The sequence below is a fragment of the Pteropus vampyrus genome, unplaced genomic scaffold, assembly GCF_000151845.1.
Source record: "Pteropus vampyrus isolate Shadow unplaced genomic scaffold, Pvam_2.0 Scaffold339, whole genome shotgun sequence".
Classification (NCBI taxonomy): Eukaryota; Metazoa; Chordata; class Mammalia; order Chiroptera; family Pteropodidae; genus Pteropus; species Pteropus vampyrus.
In genome coordinates, this window is record NW_011889120.1 from 327,742 (window position 1) to 347,577 (window position 19,836).

Sequence of the window (19,836 nt, forward strand, 5' to 3'; positions counted from 1 at the left end):
GTTTGCTGGACTACAGACCGTCCTTCAAAGTAGCATCCTCAGTAGCAAGGATTTAAGATAACTAGTTTCTGACGTCTCGAATGCCATTTTGCATGCTGCATCCTATTCTTCACATTAACACCGCTCCTCCACCTCCCTCCCCCCCCACACACACATTCTCTGGGAGTACGGTTCATTCTCCAATTATTTGGGAAGGGAAGCAAAAATTATGAACATTTGACCACATGGTTCAAGCAATCTTTTGGAAGTGAGTATTGGAGGGTGGGGGTAACTATGTGTGGAATAAAATCATATAAATTCTCAATGGTTTAATAAAAACAATTATAGATAGTAGAACCATGTTATGAATACCATTTTAAATAGGATACTATAGTTCAGTATTGTGCGTTTTAGGTTTAACAGTAAAATGAAATGATGGTTGTCCTTTGTTGCATTTAAAACTTGTGAAGTGAAGAGGTTATACAGTGGAGTCCTTAGAGCAAGGGCTAGGCTGTTGTGATTTTGGGTAAATAACTCTCTTGTGCCTTGGTTTCTTCATCTTTAAAATAAGGATAAAAATAGTAAGCGCTTCCTGATACTGTAGAGGGGATTACATTATTTCATCCGCATAAAGCCTTGTTACTCAGCCTGAGGTTCAAGGACTTGCAGCACTTGAATTACCTGGGACCTTGTTAAAAATGTGGAACCTCAGTCTTCATCTCTGACCTATAGAATTAGACTCTGCAGCTTTGCAAGATCCCCCAGGTGCTTCCTATGCACATAATTGGCATAGTGCTTAGCATGTCATAAGCAGTACAGGCCACTGCTTCTTTAAACAGTGATTTTGTTGTTTAGAAAAAAACAAAGCCACAGGATTTCTTCATGTTGTACATGTGACAAAAGTCCAAAATAGGGTGAACTTTTCAAACCTCCACAGTCTCTGGTTAAGTATGTGAGGTGATCAGGGTGGTCCTTTAATTTCAGTAACAGCCCTTGGCTCCTTAAGAGAGCACTATTCCTTGAGCAAAAGACCTAAGTCTCATTCCAAGTATCTGCCTGGAGAAAGGAGAGACCTTAGAGTTTTCAGAGTCTGCACCTTCAACTTTTCTGTTTCCAACATGGTCTGCTGTTCTACCCTTGGTTCTTCTAGGATTTCCTCAGTAGACATCTGCTGAAGGGATGTGTCACTTTTCCAAGTCCTGGGGAACAGACAGGTTTAAGGAACTTCACCTGATGATTGAGAGCAGAGGACATTACAGGTCCAAAGGCAAACACATACCTGTGTTCGGACTCAGGTCATTTTTATGTGATAGGGCTGAAATATCCAGGGACAGAAAAGTTTCTCAAATGGACACTGATATGACAAAATACATACTGTACTTACTGTAACTGAGGTAATAGAGGTCACTGTCAGTGTATATAAAACAGCCTTACATATCCAAGATCCTTACTCAAGGACTTCAAACTTACCTAAAGATAAACCTCTTGGTAGGCTGTGTATAAGCAGCTATCCCTCCAACCCTGAAGAATGTAAGAGAAGTTACTGAGACCAGGTTGGCTTTAGACAAATACTTTTAGGTGATCAAAGTCACCTAATTTCTTAGGGTTGTTGCTCGGAAGAGGATAGATAGCACTGATCCCCTCTGTTGATTGGTTATGGATCTTTTAAAATTACAACAACTCTTTCTATGGTAACAAGGCTTCTAGGTCTGCATTGTCCTGTATGATAGCCACTAACTACACATGGCCATTGAACATGTGAAGGGGGGCTAGTCTGAATTGAGATGTGCTGTAAGTGTGGAGTTGATACCAGATTTCAAAGATTTAGTGCATGAATGAATGAATGGGGTTGTAAATTATTTCAGTAATGTTTTATATTGATTTCATGTCGAAATGATATCTTGGATATTTTTAGTTAAAATATATTTAAATTAATCTGTTTCTGTTTATGAAATTTGGCTACTGAAGATTTTAAATTATGTATGTGGCTAGCATGTGTCGACGTTAAGAAATGTCCAAACCTGTAGGGAATTTCAGTGAGTTTATTTGAGCCAAACCGACAACAATTGCCGGGAAGCAAAATCTCAACAGATTGCGAAAATGCTCCGGCAAGTGGCAGTTTTGCAGCTTATTTTATACATTAGAATCAAAGGCGGAGACATAAGGAGGTTTACATGAAACCCATTGGTGGTGGAAGGTACAGAGAATTAATAATTAACATTTTTAGCACATAGAGGTGGTGTGCAGGGGACAAGATCACAATAGGGATTCTGTGGTCTCCTGGTCTGGTGCAGAGGGTTGTGCCCTGAGGGGTCTGGGAAAAAGGGATTGCTCTGACATTCCAGGGATATGTTTTCTTAGATGCAAAAAGACATTAGATGGGCTCACTTAAGATAATGATTGACCTTTGTCAAGAAAGCTACAGGCCCGGGATGTGACTACTCACCCTGACCTGCTTTAAGTTAGAAATTTTTATGTTCAGACCATCATATGTGGTTTCTTTTGGTCTCTTGAGTTTGTAGGGCCTGCCATGCTGTTCTTCCCTGAGCTTGTCAGGTTTAGTATGTGGCCCCTTTTTCGTCCACACTTCCCCCTTTTGGTCATAAATTGATCCAAAGAATGCAAGGATGCAAGCCTCTTGGTTGGATAATGTGGTCCCACAGTGCTAGGAAGGCTCATTCATAGGAAGCCTTAGTGTCATTTGTCTTGCTGAAACAATGGACCATTGGGGATGGGACAAAACCGTAACCCTGGATGGAAGTCAAAGCTGATTTTTTTTTTTTCTCAAAAGGGAATGGTAGGTAAATGGGAAGCAGTCAGGTCTTATGGCCCTTCATTAAGTAAAAAACACACTGGATGATTTCTAACCTACAAGGTTTGCTATCTATCTCACTTTTCTGTATTTTGCATCTAATATAACATTTACTTATAGTTTGAGAGCACACTGATACATCTCTTCAGTTTTCACAATCTGACCATGAGATGGGTTTCTGTTTACTGGTGGTGGTGATAGTGGTGTTATTATTTTAATATGGCCCATCTACTGCCCATTGGAAGCACTCAGATGTCATTCATTATTTATTTGGTTCCTGCTAGTTGTACAATTGAGAACTGTAACTTTATGGTTTAATCAGGGCCAAGGCTATAAGAACATAATGGTGTGAATTACAATTACCATCTAAAAATTTCCAGAGGCCTGGACAGTAAGAGTTTTGTAAGTAAATTTCCTGTGCCTCAGTAGCTGTTACAGAGGGCCATTTTTTTAATATAGCCACTTCAGCTTCCATCTGAATTAACATAGTTATTGGTCTTTGTTGGGTTAGAGATAAGCGTGTTCCCATAACTGGATTCTAGTGTTTATACATAAAATTTTCTCAAGATTCCTTTTCCAGTAACCTACAACTTTCTTTATCCTCAATTTGTCTCTTTTTACTCATTCAGAAATAACCAACTTATTATGACGAACTACATTTTAACTTCTCTCAGAAACACATACACATCTCTTTCCTTCGTTCTGCAGTAACATTCCTTCTAAATTTCAAAAGAGAAACCATAAAAAGAGTATTATTGATAATATAAAAGTTATACACCTTCAGCAATTATTAACAGGCTATATAAGAACAAGGATTGAGAAAAGCCCAAAGTACAAGTATAACTATTATTATGACTAATATTATTAGCAGACAATCAAACAAATGGTTTTATAAGTTCAAAATCAATTATGAAGGTATGTACAGGCCACCTCGATGTCTTGAGATAGCTGTCTACCACTGATGTCGGTGACTTCTCATCCTCAAGGAGTCTTTGATGTCCACTGTAGGCAGAGGCAAGTGTCAGACAGGGGCAATGTCCATTTGCTCTTAGGTGCCTTTTTTTTTTTTTTTTTTGGATCAGACCGCATTTATTTATTCGTTTAATATTGTTTTAGCATTTTATTATTAGTTTCAAGTATATAGTACATTACTTAGACATTTATATAGTTTATGAAACGATCCCCCGATTGCTGTTTTCTCTGGCTCTCCACCTAGCCATTCATTACTGCTGACTGCATTCTCTATGCCATGCTCCCCATCTCTGTGACCATCCATCAGCTACTAATTTCTACTTCTTTAACCCATCACCCCATTCTCCCAGTCCCCTATCGCCCCTCCCCTCTGGCCGTCACCAGATTGTTCTCTATATTAGTGAGTCTGTTTTTGATTAATTTGGTTTTTTTGTTCCTTGGATTCCGCATATACGTGAAATCATGGTATTTATCTTTCTCTGTCTGACTTATTTCACTCAGCATAATAACCTCCAGGTCTGTTCATGCCATTGCAAATGGTAGCATTTCATTTTTTTTTTGATGGCCAAGTGATATTCCATTGTATATATGAATCATAACTTCTTTATCCAATCGTCTGTTGATGGGCATTTAGGTTGCTTCCATATCTTGATTATTGTAAATTGTGCTGCCATGAACGTAGGGGTGCATAGATCTTTACGAATTATTGTTTTGGTTTCCTTTGGGTAAATACCCAGAAGTGCAGTTGCTGGGTCAAAACGTATATCATTTTTAATTTCTTGAGAAAACTCCAGACTGTTTTACATAGGGGCTGCACCAATTTACAATCCCTTTTGTATGAGAATAGTGACTGAGGGGCTCATTTCATCGGGCAAATAATATAATCCATTTGTAATATTTGAACTCTCAATGTATGAGAGTTCCCTTTTCTCCCTGCTCTCACCAACACTTGTTCTTTGATATATTCTGACAGGTGTCAGGTGATATCTCATTGTGGTTTAATTTGCATTTCTCTGATGATTAATGACCTTGAGCTATCTTTTCATATGTCTATTGGCTATCTGTGTTTCCTCTTTGGAGAAATATCTATTCAAGTCTTCTGCCTATTTTTTAAATGGATTTTTTTTTTTTTGATTAGGCACCTTTTTTAAATGAGAAATTTAAATCCATGAGTTAGTTCCTTTAAGTTTGGCTGCCCATAGATTAGCTGGTAATACCTGATAAGGTCCTTTCCAATGAGGTTGGAGAGTCTTTAATTGCTGTCTTTTTGGACAAAATCTGGTTATAAGTCATGGTTTTTTAAGTCTTCATCTCCCAGGAGCACACTGTGAAGTGAATCAGTTACTAATTTATCAATTTCTTTAACCTGGCTAATAAGTTCTTGCTAGTAATGTAGAATGTCTCCCTTCAGTAAGGCAGGTTTATATGCCCTTTCATCCAGATGCATAAGGTGACCAGTGACTATTTAATGAGGAGAAAGGCTGTGTTTACCCAAAAGAGTAGATCTCAGGTTAACAAGAACTATAGGGAGAGCTTTTAGCCAAGGGAGCATAAAAGCTTTTGAAAATTTACCTAGTTGCGTTTGAATGGTACTACTTGTATGTTTTACCAATCCCGAGGACTGGGGTGATAAGCATAGTGAAAATGCTGTAGAATAGGCCAAATATTACAAATGGATTGTATTATTTGCCCAATGAAATGAGCCCCTCAGTCACTATGTAACTCAAAGGGAATTCCCCAATTGAGGATTATTTTTTCCAATAATAATAATTTGCCTACCGTTAAGGCTGTTGCTATCCTGCAAGGGAGTGCCTCCACTCAGTGAGACAACATACAAATCATAATTAACACATATTTGTATCCTTGAGGTGGCGGCATTTGGATAAAATTGAATTGTCATACCTCAAATGGGCTTAAAGGAAGTGGGAAATGTCCGTGGAACCCGTGGAGTGATTTTCCAGGGCTGTATTTTGGATGGATAGAACATCTGGTATACACTTTATGAGCTATAGTAGGAGCAGGTTTTCAGTACTATTGTTTACTCCATGAAATCATCTTTTCAGGACCCCAATGTTAGCTCGTGTACATGTTGGAGTATAGGCAATTGAGCCCCTACGGGTAAAATTGGTTTCTGATTGGGTCCAAACTGTATCTATTTGAGTCAAGGTTCCCCCTTTTTGTTGCCGTTTCCTCTTTTTCTTCTGCTGCTGTCTGTTGGAACTGTGAAAGAGGTTTTTATTGCTTTAATAGGAAGAAGAAACATTGTCAGGTCTGGATAATTTGGCTGCTTATTGCTGTTTGTCTAGCTGCATTGTCAGCTAAATTATTTCCTTTTTTTTCCATGGTGGCAGCTTTAGACTGGCCTGGAATTTTGATAATTACCAATTGTTTCAGTTGCTGTATGGCTCTAATAATTCTGCAACCTGTTTTCCATCCTTTATGGGCTGCCTTGAGGGAGCTAGGAAGCCTTGCTCATTCCACAACCTTCCAAAGTTGTGAGCTACACCAAAGGCATAGCAACTGTCAGTGTAAATATTGGCTATTTGATCTTTGGCCAATTCTCAAGGTGCAGTTAGAGCAATTAATTCAGGTTGTTGGGGGGCAGATCTTATTCAGGTAAATAAGAACCTTCAATTATGTCCACCACGGAAGTTTCTGCCTATCGGTAATGTCCCTGTTCATCTTTCAGATAAGAGCCACCTGTAAACCAAATTAAATTAGCATTATCCATAAGAGTTTCCTGTAAACCATTCCTAGGAACCAGGTGGTCAGTAAGCAAAACACAATCATGGGTGTCTTCATCCTGCAAAGAAAGTAGCAAAGTTGCTGGGTTAAGATTGTTACATCCAGTTAAAGCAATATTAGGTGCAGAAAGCAGGAGTACTTCATAAGAAGCCAGTCAACTGACAGAGAAGTGTTGAGTGTGAAGAGTTCAGTAAAGATTCAACAGAATGAGGAACATAGAGGAAAGCCTATATTTTTTCTGTTTGCATAACGTGGCTGTCATGCAGGGAGGGAGCCCTTTGGCTACTGAGTTTAATTGCTGACTATAATCTCCTATAGGTCTATAATAATCTCTATGTTTTTTAGTTAATATTCCTAAAGCATTTCCTTTACTTTTATGTGTAAAAAGGAAGAAAGTTTATAATTAGGGTGTCCCAAGGCGAGAGCTTTAGATAGTACTTCCTCCAGAGCTTCTTCAGCTTGTTTCCTTTTGGGGTTTCATTGAATGGGATCAAGTTGATCTGATTTTAATAAGACATATGGAGACTGGGCCATTAATAAAAAATTTGGAACTCAATTGTGACAGTATCCAGTTATACCCAGGAATCCTCTAAGCTGTTGTGTTGTTGTTTTTAAAAGAGAAAAGGATATTATTCCTCTGAGTCTTTCAAGGTTAATTAGTAGGGCATCTTTAGATATTAGATAACCAAGGTATTTTACTTGGAGTGAACAGAATCAAAGCTTGTCGTCTGATACCCTATGTCTCTTTATGGCTAGCTATTGTAATAGGTCAATTGTGTACTCTTGGGGTCTAATAAGTCTTAAAGCAGTGGTCTCCAACCTTTTCGGCACCAGGAATTGGTGCTCCTATGACAATCTAATGCCAGATGATCTGAGGTGGAGCTGAGGCAGTGATGCTAGCGCTAGGGAGCGGCTGCAAATACAGATGAAGCTTTGCTAGCTTGCCCACCCACAGCTCACCTCCTGCTGTGTAGCCTGGTTCCTAACAGGCCATGGACTGGTACAGGTCTGCAGCCCGGGGGTTGGGAACCCCTATCCTGGAGCATAAAAGTAAATCATCCACATACTGGATTAGAGTGGAATCTGGTCAATTCAGGATCATTCAAATCAGCTTTTAGTGTCTGAGAGAAATAGGTGGGACTCTCCCTGTATACTTCTGGGGCATTACTGTCCAAGTAAACTCATGATCTTCCCAGGTAGAAAGCAAAGAGGTATTTCCTGTCCTTTTTTACAGGAATGCTAAAAAGGCACTACATAAATCTATCAATGAAAAATATCAACAGTCCACAGGAATATCTGATAATAAGATATGTGGATTTGGAACCACAAGATGTCTTTTTTATAGCTATGAGATCCTGTGCAAATCTCCATACTTTCCCATTGGATTTCTTTACTGGAAGGATAGGACAATTACCAGGGCTCATACATGGAATTATAAGCATCCCCCCCCTTTTTCGTAATCTTGTATAATGGACTAAATCCAGCTAGTGCATCAGGTCTTAAAGGATATCTGTGAATATTAGGTAGAGGCGAAGAATTATCAATAGTTATTTTAAGAGGAATGGTTGGCTTAATCTTGCCAATACCTGTACTGGAAAAGGCCCAAAGTTGCATTGGAACGTCCTGTAACGAATGTTCATTCAGTCCCAAGATTAGTTTCTTTTTGTGGAGGGTCTTTAAAAATAATTTTCTTCCTAATTGGTTCAGTGTCTGTTTCATTTAGTTCTCAATACATTTCACCCTTCTGGGAAAAGGATATGTGGGCATAATTGATTTAAAAAAAATCTCACCCTATCAGGTGAATTGGGGCAGATTTGACTAGTAAAAAATGTTTCCCCATAACATTCCCCAGGTTCTGAATTAAAAACAGACATTGGTAGATTAGATGTCCCTACCATTTGTACAGAAGCCTAGTCCAAGGGAGAAGGCAACTTCGGTAGGATTAAGAAAGGATAAAGCAGCCCCAGTATCTACAAGGGCCTTAGTAGCTTCCCCTTTTATGGTAATTTCAGTTTCTTCTAAAGTATAAGTAAAGAGAAAGGGAAATGACCTCACATAGCCCTTGGGGCAACCCTATACTTGCTTCTATTTTTTTTTCCTTTTTCTAAATCTCATTTCAGTTGTCTATAATCCTTAAGATGACCTGACTTTTTACAATAAAAGCAGACTCCACTACAGAAGTTTCCCAGCAAACCTTATTTAGTAATTCTGCTGCTTTGCTTTCAGAAATGAGTAAGTGTATTGATTGGAATAAGTCAGAATAACCAGGATCGTGTGTTCTAACAGTTAAATCAGATTCCTTTGAGAACTCATCACGGTCCCAGAGTGGGTTGGGGGACTCTTTAGTAGATTCCTTAGTTCTATTCTAGTCCAAGGAACGTATATAACCATTGGTTCCCCTCTGCCTGACACTGACTTTTTCTAAAGGAAGCTGCTGAATTTCTGATTTTTTTTCTAGTCTTTCCTAGTCCGGGTTTCTTTTCTGAGTGTCCCTTAGGTTAGTAGGGAGCTGCAGTGGAGGAGGTGTCGAAGAGAGAGGACAAGGAGGAAAGGAGAGTAAGTCCGTACAACAAAGTAAAGGGTACAGTTGGGCAGTTGAAGAAGAGGGAAAAGTGGGGTGCTAGCATTGAACAGCTTCGGAAGCCTTCTTTGGTTCAGAGGTAGTCTCTGAAATGTTCTTATTAACTTCCTGGAGAGAAAGTCTCTCTATGCTCAATTTCAGAGGCTTCTGTTACCTAATTGAAGTGAGCCTCCCATTCATTCAATTTGATTTTAGAGCTGGCTTTTTAACTGCACACAAAAAAAATAATTTAGGTGTCAAAAGAACTCCATTTTGGCCATCTTAAGTTGATATCACTTCTAGTTAAATCCTCCCACTTCTGTAAGTACTTACGAGTAAAAGTACTTACTTAGGAATTGTACATCTGCAGGAGTGTTAACGGGGGCTGGGGCTGGGAGCTTGTCGGCCTTGCAGACATGATTTCTTGTTAATTTTAGGGTTTTTTTGGTTTTTTTTGTTTGTTTGTTTTTTGTTTTGTTTTTGAGACCTGCTGAGTCCGAACAAATTTCTAGGGATATTGTATAGTGGGTTGAAGTATGCTGCTTATGGGTTTAGCTCCAAGGGGCTGTCACCTCCAGAGTCGCCTTAACTCTCTTACGTGTCTCCATTTCTCTCCCCAGCTGTCTAATACAACTGTAAGGATTCGAAGCGCTAGGTAACCATCCTTCATGCGTGCATCCCCAGATGAGTCAAGTTATTTAATTACAGTTGTGTTGGGATTCCCTATGGGGCCACTGCTCGCTTTGAGGGGTACCCTCAAACACCTCCACATAGATTCTTAGTTACCTAAGAATACTCTAAATTCTAGCTAGAGGGAGTAAAAGCCCCTTATCTTTGGAGTTGAAACCCGAGTTCAGATTCTCATTTATCTAGCAAGAGTTTTGTTCAGATTCCCAGTAAACAGTTCCAATTAAAAAGCCAAAATCAAAACTCAGACACCCATTTTTTTCTCCTGTCCCTGAGTTATCTCAACTGTTAACTTCTAATGTCACTGGAGGATTTTAAAAAACAGCTCAAATAAAGTCAGGGCCTCCTACCTTAAAACAGGGAGATCCAGAATTCCAAGAAAAACTCACCCAAGTTCACCCAATTTAAAGCGAGGAGCTGGTAGGGCTCAATGGGCCCCTGCTGGTACTTAGCACCAGGTCCAAGTCTGCAGGGTGGTCCTGGGTGGGCTTCTTTGGAATCCTGCCAACTACGCCAAGTAAATGTCGCTGTAAGAAACGTCCAAACCTGTAGAGAATTTTAACAAGTGTATTTGAGCCAGACTGATGACAATTGCCAGGAAGCAAAATCTCAACAGATTAAGAAAATGCTCTAGAGAATGGCATTTTTGCAGCTTATTTTATACATAAAAATCGAAGAAGGTGACATAAGGAGAGTTACGTTAAGTCCATTGGTAGTAGATGAGGGAGGTGGGAGAAAGCAAAGCGGGGAAATCTCTGGGCCTGGATAAAAGTAACATGGAGAGACACACACTTCTTTTACTTTGGTGGGTACAAGAGAGTTAATTAACATTTACAGTGCATAGAGGTGGTGTGCAGGGGACAAGATCACAATGAGGGGTTCTGTGGTCTCCTCTGGTGCAGAGGGTTGTGCCCTGAGGGGTCTGGGAAAAAGGGATTTCTGTGACATTCCAAAGGTTTGTTATCTTAGATGCAAAAAGATAGTAGATAGGCTCACTTAAGGTAGTGATTGACCTTTGTCAAGAAAGCTACAGGCCCAGGATGTGACTATCTACCCTGACCTGCTTTTAGTTAGAAATTTTTATGTTCAGACCATCCTATGTGGTTATTTTTGGTCTCTTGAGTTTATAGGGCCCACCATCTTCTCTGAGCTTGTCAGGTTTAGTACATGGCCTCTTTTTCGATCACACAAGTGTGGCTCACATAATATTTCTACTGGACAACACCGTTCTAAACAGAGGTCAGCACACTTGGTAAAAGGCTATTTTAGGCTTTATGGGCCACACATGTTCTCTGTTGCGTATCCTTGTTTTTTGTTGTCATTTTACAATCCCTTAAAAATGTAAAAATTATCCTTAGTTCATAGACAGTACAAAAACAGGTTGTAGGTGAGATTTGGCCCATGGGCCATAGTGTTTGCCAGACCTAATCTCAGCACACAAGCTAGTCTGAGACCTTTACTTTAATATCCTGAAGAATAAACATAAAGCTTCAAAATGATAAGCATTCGAGCAATCAGTATGTTGCTTTCCTGTAGAAAATACTTCTTTTTGATTTTCAAACATTAGGAATTGTTCTTCGAAACTGAGTGATGTGGAACTTTTCTTTCTCTCTTAGTCATCTGTGTATTTTAAGCATTCCTATGAAGACTGGCTGGAAAACAATGGATTGAGCATCTCCCCTTTTCACATAAGATGGCAAACTGCTATTTTCAATCGTGCCTTTTACAGTTGGGGACGGCGGAAAGCAAGGATGCTTTACCAGTGGTATGCTTCATTTTCTCTTTTTGGTTTGAATTAGTCATTGTGATCATGAGAAATGCTTGATATATGAACTGTTTCTATCATTTTCCAGTCTATTGAGTTTAAAATGTTGACAGTATAAAAACTTTCTGGTCTTATATAAACTTATGAAATTGCCTCATTGTGCCTTTGCATACCTTAAAAATCAAGGTTCTATATACTTATCTGGGTGGTGGGTACATGGGTGCCATACGTAAAAATTCAGTGAGCTGTACACTTCAGACTTGTGCACTTTACTCTGTATATTATACACTAATACAAAAGTAAAAAACATATGGAGCATTTTCCATCAGGAAAATAATCCTGGAGGATTCTCTCCCCCATCATCACACATAGAAGCAAGGGTCCTAAGAGTCATAGGACATCCAACGATCTGAAGGTTTTCCCCCTAAACTTTTGTGATACTCTTCCAGGGGAAGGATATTTAAAATATTTAACAACACTAAGGCATATATACAAACCAAGTGGGAAAATGGCCAGCCACACTGCAGCATTGGGATCCTAGAGCCCCCTTGCCATATAAGGCATACATACCCCTTTGGTTTAACAACAACAAAAAAAATCAAGGAGTTTATGGTATTTATGGGTAGGGAGTTTACAATGATCTCTGGGACACCCTAGGGACTGACAGTTTCTGTAGTTGAGAGAATTCCTAGTATGGGAGTAGGAGACCTATATATAAATTCCTTTTTGTTAAAAATTTAGCTCCAAATGGAGTAGAGCTAAATGAAAATAATCAGATCATCAAAAAGCAGAAAATGCAGCAGCAAATCAAAGGTTGAGTTTTTGTTTTGTTTTTTTTTCTGGAGCAAACAAAATAGGAAGAAGGAAATAATAAAGAGCAGAAATCAGTGAAATAGAAAGTATGTAGAAGAGCATATCAGCAAAGCCAAAAGTTGTTTCTTTGAAAAGAGTAATAACATTGATAAGCCCATATCATGACTGATCAGAAAAAAGACAACACAAGTAACTAAAAATCAGAATTAAAGGGGAACATTAATACAGATTCTATAGACTTTTAAAAAATGAAACTATTGTGAACAATTCTGTGCCTATAAATTTGACAATTTAAATGAAATGGACAAATTCCTTGAAAAACACAACTTATCAAAAAGTTAGAAAATATAATAGATTATTCCAACTAGAGAAGGGTGACTGCTAATTACTAAAACAGTAAAAAAAAGAAACTATCATTAAACTTTACTATGTTAATATTTAAGCTCAAAATACAGCTAAAATAAGATGCAAATAATAGAATAGGTAGATGAAAAAGAATGGATGTCTGTAACGTCAGAAGAACTTTCATAACTATATGAGAACAGGATCAAAACAATGCTATGTAAATGAGCAAAAGACATGAGAGGAAACAAATTTCTTACTGGGAAGAATATTCAGCCTCTAGTTATGAGAGAATTGTAAGTTATTAGAACTGCTTAAAGAGACTTCACAGATCTGAAGTTCAGGTAGGAAAAAGAGACAGAGGTATTGAAATTTTTAGACATTATTTGAAGCTATGAAATGCGGCTGGTTGATAACTTTTTTAGTCCATGAATTGTGCGGAATTGTACATTTATGCAATTTTTTCCTCTTAACAGGTTTAATTTTGGAATGGTGTTTGGAGTAATTGCCATGTTTAGCTCTTTTTTTCTCCTGGGGAAAACACTGATGCAGACTTTAGCACAAATGATGGCTGACTCTTCTGCTTCTTATTCTTCCTCCTCTTCTTCCTCCTCCTCTTCCTCCTCCTCCTCTTCTTCTTCCTCCTCCTCTTCTTCCTCTTCCTACTCACTTCACAACGAACAGGTGCTACAGGTTGTGGTAAGTACCCTCTTTTTTGCTTTAAATAACTTTGTTGAAACATAAATATAAGGTGTTTCTTCTGGATAGCATAACTCCTATCCATAATATAAATATGAAAATAAATGATCAGTCTCATGATTTTTTAAATTACTTGCTTAAACAAAAACATTAATAAGAATATAGCAAGGAATTGTTGCACTATGCAGTAGTAGTATAGTAGTAATAGTAGTAATAAAGTAGACCATCATCAAGACTGACAACAATTACATAGTATTTGACTTAACACGTTGTCTTTTTGAGATGTTAAGTGATTGTTACTGTCAAAGAATAAGCATACTGGTTTAAGATCTCTATAATGATAAATTGCAGTTTTATTCTCTGCAAAGTGTTCCCCTTTCCTCTGAATGGCTTTCATACTCTAACCAATAATATCTTTTTAATTAAAAGTATACGACCTTTTTGAATGGTCACTGTGATTTTTTGATGTAAAGAATAATGTGCTGAGTTGTACTCCTTTGACAATAACTATTTATAATAATTCTCGCTTTAAAGCATGTACGTATATCTTTACCTTATCCGTTTATGTCTCTAGAGTTTGGAAGAGTGCTTTACCATTGGCTAACTTGTATTTCAGATTTTTTATATTTATAGTTTCCATTTCCAGGAGTCGTGGATGTTTTGTTTTTAATCATATTCTTATTAATAGAACAGACTATTGAAGAGTTAATGACAGATTTTTTTTTTAAGTCATCACTTTGTGGCCTCTACTAGACTGGGTCACTATGGGAAGATTTAGAAGCCATTTGTAGAGAACAATAATCTCCCCTATGGTAATAGCTCTTCTTAGAGGTTAAAAGGATTCTCCCGGTGAGGCCTCTGAGGAGATTATTTATTTCTTTGGCAAACATTTACTGAGCATATATATTCTGACAATTGGCCCTGTGTTGAGTCCTGCTTTTACTGAGAACAAAATCCAATCCTGGCAGTCATGGAGCTTTTAGTCTAGAGAGAGAGCTACTATGATTGTGCTACAGTTGCATAGAGTATCAGATGCTGAGTACAGAGAGAAGGTGTGCTGAAATGTGCCTGGCACTGGAGGGAGAGGAGAGGAGAGTTTCAGGGGAAGAGTGAGGAGAGTCCACATAGCCTAGGAAAGGAAGATGGCAATTGACCATCCAAGTAACGGAACCATATAACATGGAAAGGTGGAGGGAATAATAATAGTAACAATAAAACCTAGTTAATATGCATTGCTTCCCATGTGAGGTTTTTGTGCCCATTTTATTTTATTCTTGCAACAATCTGGAGGTATGATTCTCAGATGAGAAAACCAAGGCACAGAGATCTTAAGTCACTTGCCTGTGGTCACAGTTAGTATGTGGTGGGTTCGTCATTCATCTCTCACTATCCTCAGAGCTATTATGTTCTACTCCCTTAAGAAAGACCAATAATTATTCAAGGAACTATAAAGTAACTTTGACCTGTGTCTAGGAGGTACATGGTACAGGATTTAAGATGGTAGGGTCTAGGTTATGAAGGGCCATTCTAAGTTCTGTTTTACCTGTAGATAACAGGTTTGTGCAAAATGAACCAAAGTAGGGTTATACCAAAGATGGAAAGACCAATTTAAGAGGGCACTTGAGATAACTTTAGTTCAGATCTTGATCACTTCTAACATGTGATCAAGATCTGAACTAAAGTAGTAGAAGAAAGAAGGGGGTAGGTTCAAGTGATCTTTTGGAGTGGAATTCTCAGGCCTTGGCAATTAATTGAATGTGAGGCTGGAGGGAGAAGGAAGAGTTTAGGATAACTCTCGGGCTACACGATTGGTTGTTGTTGACCAGGAAAGAGGATAGTAGAGCAAGAAGCAGGTTTGGAGGAAATGTGATTATTGTCCTTTCTGGATGCTAGGATTACCAAGGCAAAATGTTGTTCAGAGAAAAAATTATTCTTTCTGCTTCTCAGTTTATTCATAGAGCTCACAAAAATATTGACTCTGTTAGGAGAGTCATGCTTTGGAACCAATAAGAAGTCAGCTGCCTTCTGTAGTCCATTGTGCATATTTATGTATATGTTTAGGAATGTTAGGTCTTTTGACTTTGATATGAGCCCTTGTAGCTTAGAGAACATACTTTCTATTTACTCTATTATTCCCTACAATCTCATTCAGTATTAATTCCCAAAAACCTGGCACTCTGTTATTGAGAGATCAGCATTCTGGTACATCTAATACCTCAATGATCGTGGCCGAGACAGATGGGCAGTCGCATACTGTTGCCAGCAAATAAGACCTACCATATGTTGGTGTAGTCACATGCTCAAATCCTTACCTTAACTCATTATTACATCCATAAAATAATAAAGAGAAGGAACTAATGTCCTTTTGGGTCAAGACTACTGATTTATTTGACAAAGGTAAAGTAACCAGAATACTTTGTAATTTAGAGGGAATGTATGAGAATTCATCTTAAGTACATAAATTTAGAGAGGGGTCAGAGAAAGGGAGACTACTGATCTGAATAGAAAGACGCCTGACAAAATGGGAATGGAGCAGGTATGTAGAAAAAGACATACAGATGGTCTTGAAAAGAGTTGCCTAGTAGGCTCTGAGTAAAGAAAACTTTATATAATGAGCATCATAAAAATATCCCAAATATAGAAGAAATAGTATTCATCAACCTCCTTTTCCTAACATTATTAATGTGAAGAATTGGAAACAACCACCTGTGTAATTGATAAATGGTTAAATTATGGAATTATTCAATGAAATAGTATATATACATTAAAAATGATAATTAGGGAAAGGACACTTGAAATTACTGATGAATTTAGAAAGCAGTCCAAGCAGCATGGTCTGAATCTCTTCAGTTACTAAAGGAGGCTTAAAAGTGAGATTCCTCTGTTGTGCACAAAATAAATTCTAATTGAATTAAAATTAAAACATGAATTCATAAAAGACCTTGAAAGAAATAAACAGGTGTCTGCTTATATGAATACAGAATGAGGAAGACGTTAGCATAAAACTAATGGCAGAAACCATGAATATTGATAGATTTGACTACATAAAATTTTTTGTATATCGAGAAACTAAAAGCGAAATAAAATTAAATGGCAGAAATAAAACTTGGAAATACATCTGTGACATGTATTAGAGAGGACAGATAATTGATACTTGAAATGATCTTAAAGATCAGTAAGAAAAAGGTGAACACCTAGGAATAAAAAATAGATAAGTCATGAAATGGCTACTCTCAAAAGGTCCATCAGTGCTCAAAAGAAGGGAGAAGTTTCAGCTTTAATAATGATCAAAGAAATATAAATCAAACAATGGGATGCTTTTTATATCTCTCAAATTGCAGATTTGAATAAAATGAGCTTGCCCAAGGTTATGGAAGGGTCTGCTTTTAGAGCAGTTTGATATGTATCAAAGTCCTTAGTATAAGCATTTTTTACCCTCTCCGTGAGGCATAATATTAAACATTGGACAAGGATTATCTCATGTCATCCTCAAAATTATTTTGTATGTAAATGTAGTTGTTTTCATTTTAATAATGAGGAAATTGAAGTGTTGGAATAATACAAACTTCCTAGTTAGTGATGGAGCCAGAACGTCAAACCCAAGTGAAATTTCTCTGGAGCCTGAAGCAACCATGCTTGTCTAGGAATTTATCTCCCCAAAATATTTGGGTACATGTGTTCAAATGTGTTTGTTATAGTATTTATAAGAGCAGAAACTCTTAATTAAATGTCCAATAGTCTATTCCATAGAATCCAATGCAGCTATTAAAAATCATGTTGAACCAGAAACTACTCAAGGGAAAATGTTTGTGATACTCTTCAGTGAAAGGGTCAGATTTTAAAACCACATTTATAATAAAAGTATAATTTTTAAAATGTGTACATGAAAAGACTAGAAGGACATGCTTTAAAACATTACAAATGGTTTTTTGTTGTGTTTTGGGAGCAGTATTATAGGCTTCTATTTTCCTTTGATTTTTTAAAGTTTTCCTGCTTTAAACATTTTATAATTAATTTAAAATAATAATTAATCAAAGGAAGAAGGAATTTCCTCCAGAAGGATACCTTTATAGGGTCCCAACTCCTGGACTAAAAGAAATAGATGCTCAATATGTAAATAGTATTAATGATGCCTGGTGCGCCCCACTACTTAGCCTAATTTATAGAATCTCTCCTTAACAGATGACATGACTTGGGAGCAATTTATCTTACAAGCAGATTCTTGTGTATGTAAAAAAAAAATTATGCAGCGCTTACAATAGCAAAGTTCCTTTGTGAATGCAGTGATATACACATGTACATCATCTTGTGAATGCAAGATAATTCCTGATTCTTCATAGGTCCTTAACATGTCTGCATGTTCCAAATGCTTTACTTTTTGCATTAAATTTCAATTTTAATATAATATTTATGTATCACTTTGAAACTACCAATATACTGGACTAATGGATGGGATCAGAAATGGAGGGCATGATATTCCCATACCAACAAAGTGCTTTGTTGGGCTACCTTTAATTACCAACTCTCATATAACTTGAGAATAGTAAAATGAAATTCATTGATGGGAGGTGGGGATATCCTGTATTACTCACATAAGTACTTAGAACATTAGAATAACAATACAGAGGAAGGGCTAGGAATTCTAACGGGAATTCCCAAATCAGGCCTCCAGCCCTTGAGGGTGAATCAGCTGCAGACTCCTTCAGTGTCACTTTGCATTCCCTGGCGCTTTGCCAGGCTCCCTAATTCTTTCCTGTGTTGTAGATCAGGAAGCTAAAATTTTAATTTTTTAACCCGGTGTTTCCTGTTCTCTTTAGATTGGTGTTGTACTTAGTTCAAAAACTGCCCAGTTCAAAAAACTGGTGTCTTGTCTTCTTCATTTTTAGCATGAAGAAGTAAACCATTGATACTCATATTATTTTTAGTATATAGAACTTTCAGATTGGAAGTTTAAGCTTTAATACAGCGTAAACATTGTCTTGCTCTTGGTGTCCAAGTGTATATTTATCATTGTGTCTACGAACAGGTTCCTGGTATAAATTTACCTGTCAACCAGCTGACCTATTTCTTTGCTGCAGTCCTCATTAGTGGTGTTGTACATGAAATTGGACATGGGATAGCAGCTATTAGGTAATGATATTTACCTTTTTCTTTCTACTACATGTAAAGAAGCTTTTCATTTACAGGAGTTTATCACTAAAATCTGCTATATTTGACAGTATTTATTAATGTGGATGTTACCTACTATATATCCATCATTATTGAGTTACCTCCTCTTTTGCACAGGCAATTTATATATTGAATATGCTCAGTTAACCATGTGCATATCTATAAACTGAGTCTTTCTATCCTTTGCTGGCATGGTTATATCCTAATGGTACTTCAAGATCTTCATCCAGTCCTGAAACTTAATCTTTCTATTCATTGTGTCAAATGATAACCTCTGCACTAAAGCCCTCTGCACCTGCCTTTTTTGGCTTATCAGCTGAAATACTCTTCTGCTTCTACTCATGGCCTCTGATAACTAGAGCAAAGACACTGAAAGCTCTGGGTTTATGAACAAATATCATAGCCTATTTAGACACCCAAGTGGAAGATAAGGAAGGATGAGACTTGGGATTTGCTTCAAGTATTATGCCCTCTTCTTATCATGACTACCCAAATGTATCGTTATAATTATGCCTGAGCATTTAAAGGCTCCTGAACTTATAAAATCATAATGGAGAAGAAGGTGAGTCATACTCCCCTTCACTCTCACTGATAATTATTGTCATAAGGAACACACATACTGATGGGAGTGTGTTTTATCCTTTGTGTGTGTGGACCAGATAAAAGGTTTTAGATGAGAAGATTTAATCACTTCTTAATATTTTCCAGTTGCTTATAAATAAATAAGAGTCTTTTGACTGGTAATAAGCCCTCATCTTGACAGAGCATATACTATTACACAAGTGTGCCATGTAGTGGTTTAAGTGGGTGGCTACTTTTTTTTTAACCTCTTTCACCTTTGCTTCCACATTTTTATTTTAGCATTGTAGCCTTTAGGATTTTACATATAAAAGCATGGTTATTAACAACAGTTTAATAATTCACAGTATGTTTGTGAAATAATATGGGTCTTTTTTTTTTTTTTAATAAAATCCCACCAAGAAAAGGTGAATTTTACAGTCATTGTTAAATATATTTAGTACTAAGTGAAGCACAATATGTTTAGGTGATGCTTTTTTTTAGAGTAACTATTTTGTCTTATGAGGCTATTATGTGTAATTTCATTTTTAGAGAATGAATTGATAAAAAAAATAGTTCTAAGGATAGTCTGAACATTATGCATTTTCAAATGCCCTTACTTAGATATTAATTCAGTAAGAATACACTTAAACCTCTACCTTCATTTAGAATAGTTAAGACAAATATAAATATTTAGATAATTTGAATTGTATTTTCTACTGTGTCCTCTGAAAA

General features: G+C 37.2%; 1 protein-coding gene across 2 annotated transcripts in view; it reads left to right on the forward strand.

The window, feature by feature from the left end:
* Nucleotides 1-19,836, forward strand: part of MBTPS2 (membrane bound transcription factor peptidase, site 2) — a 41,904-nt gene that overhangs the window by 764 nt on the left and 21,304 nt on the right. For both annotated transcript variants that reach the window (XM_011378442.2, XM_011378443.2), the window contains exons 2-4: nucleotides 11,372-11,520; nucleotides 13,152-13,374; nucleotides 18,401-18,504. In XM_011378442.2, the coding sequence (XP_011376744.1) occupies nucleotides 11,372-11,520; nucleotides 13,152-13,374; nucleotides 18,401-18,504 (476 nt within the window). The remainder of the gene's footprint in view (nucleotides 1-11,371; nucleotides 11,521-13,151; nucleotides 13,375-18,400; nucleotides 18,505-19,836) is intronic.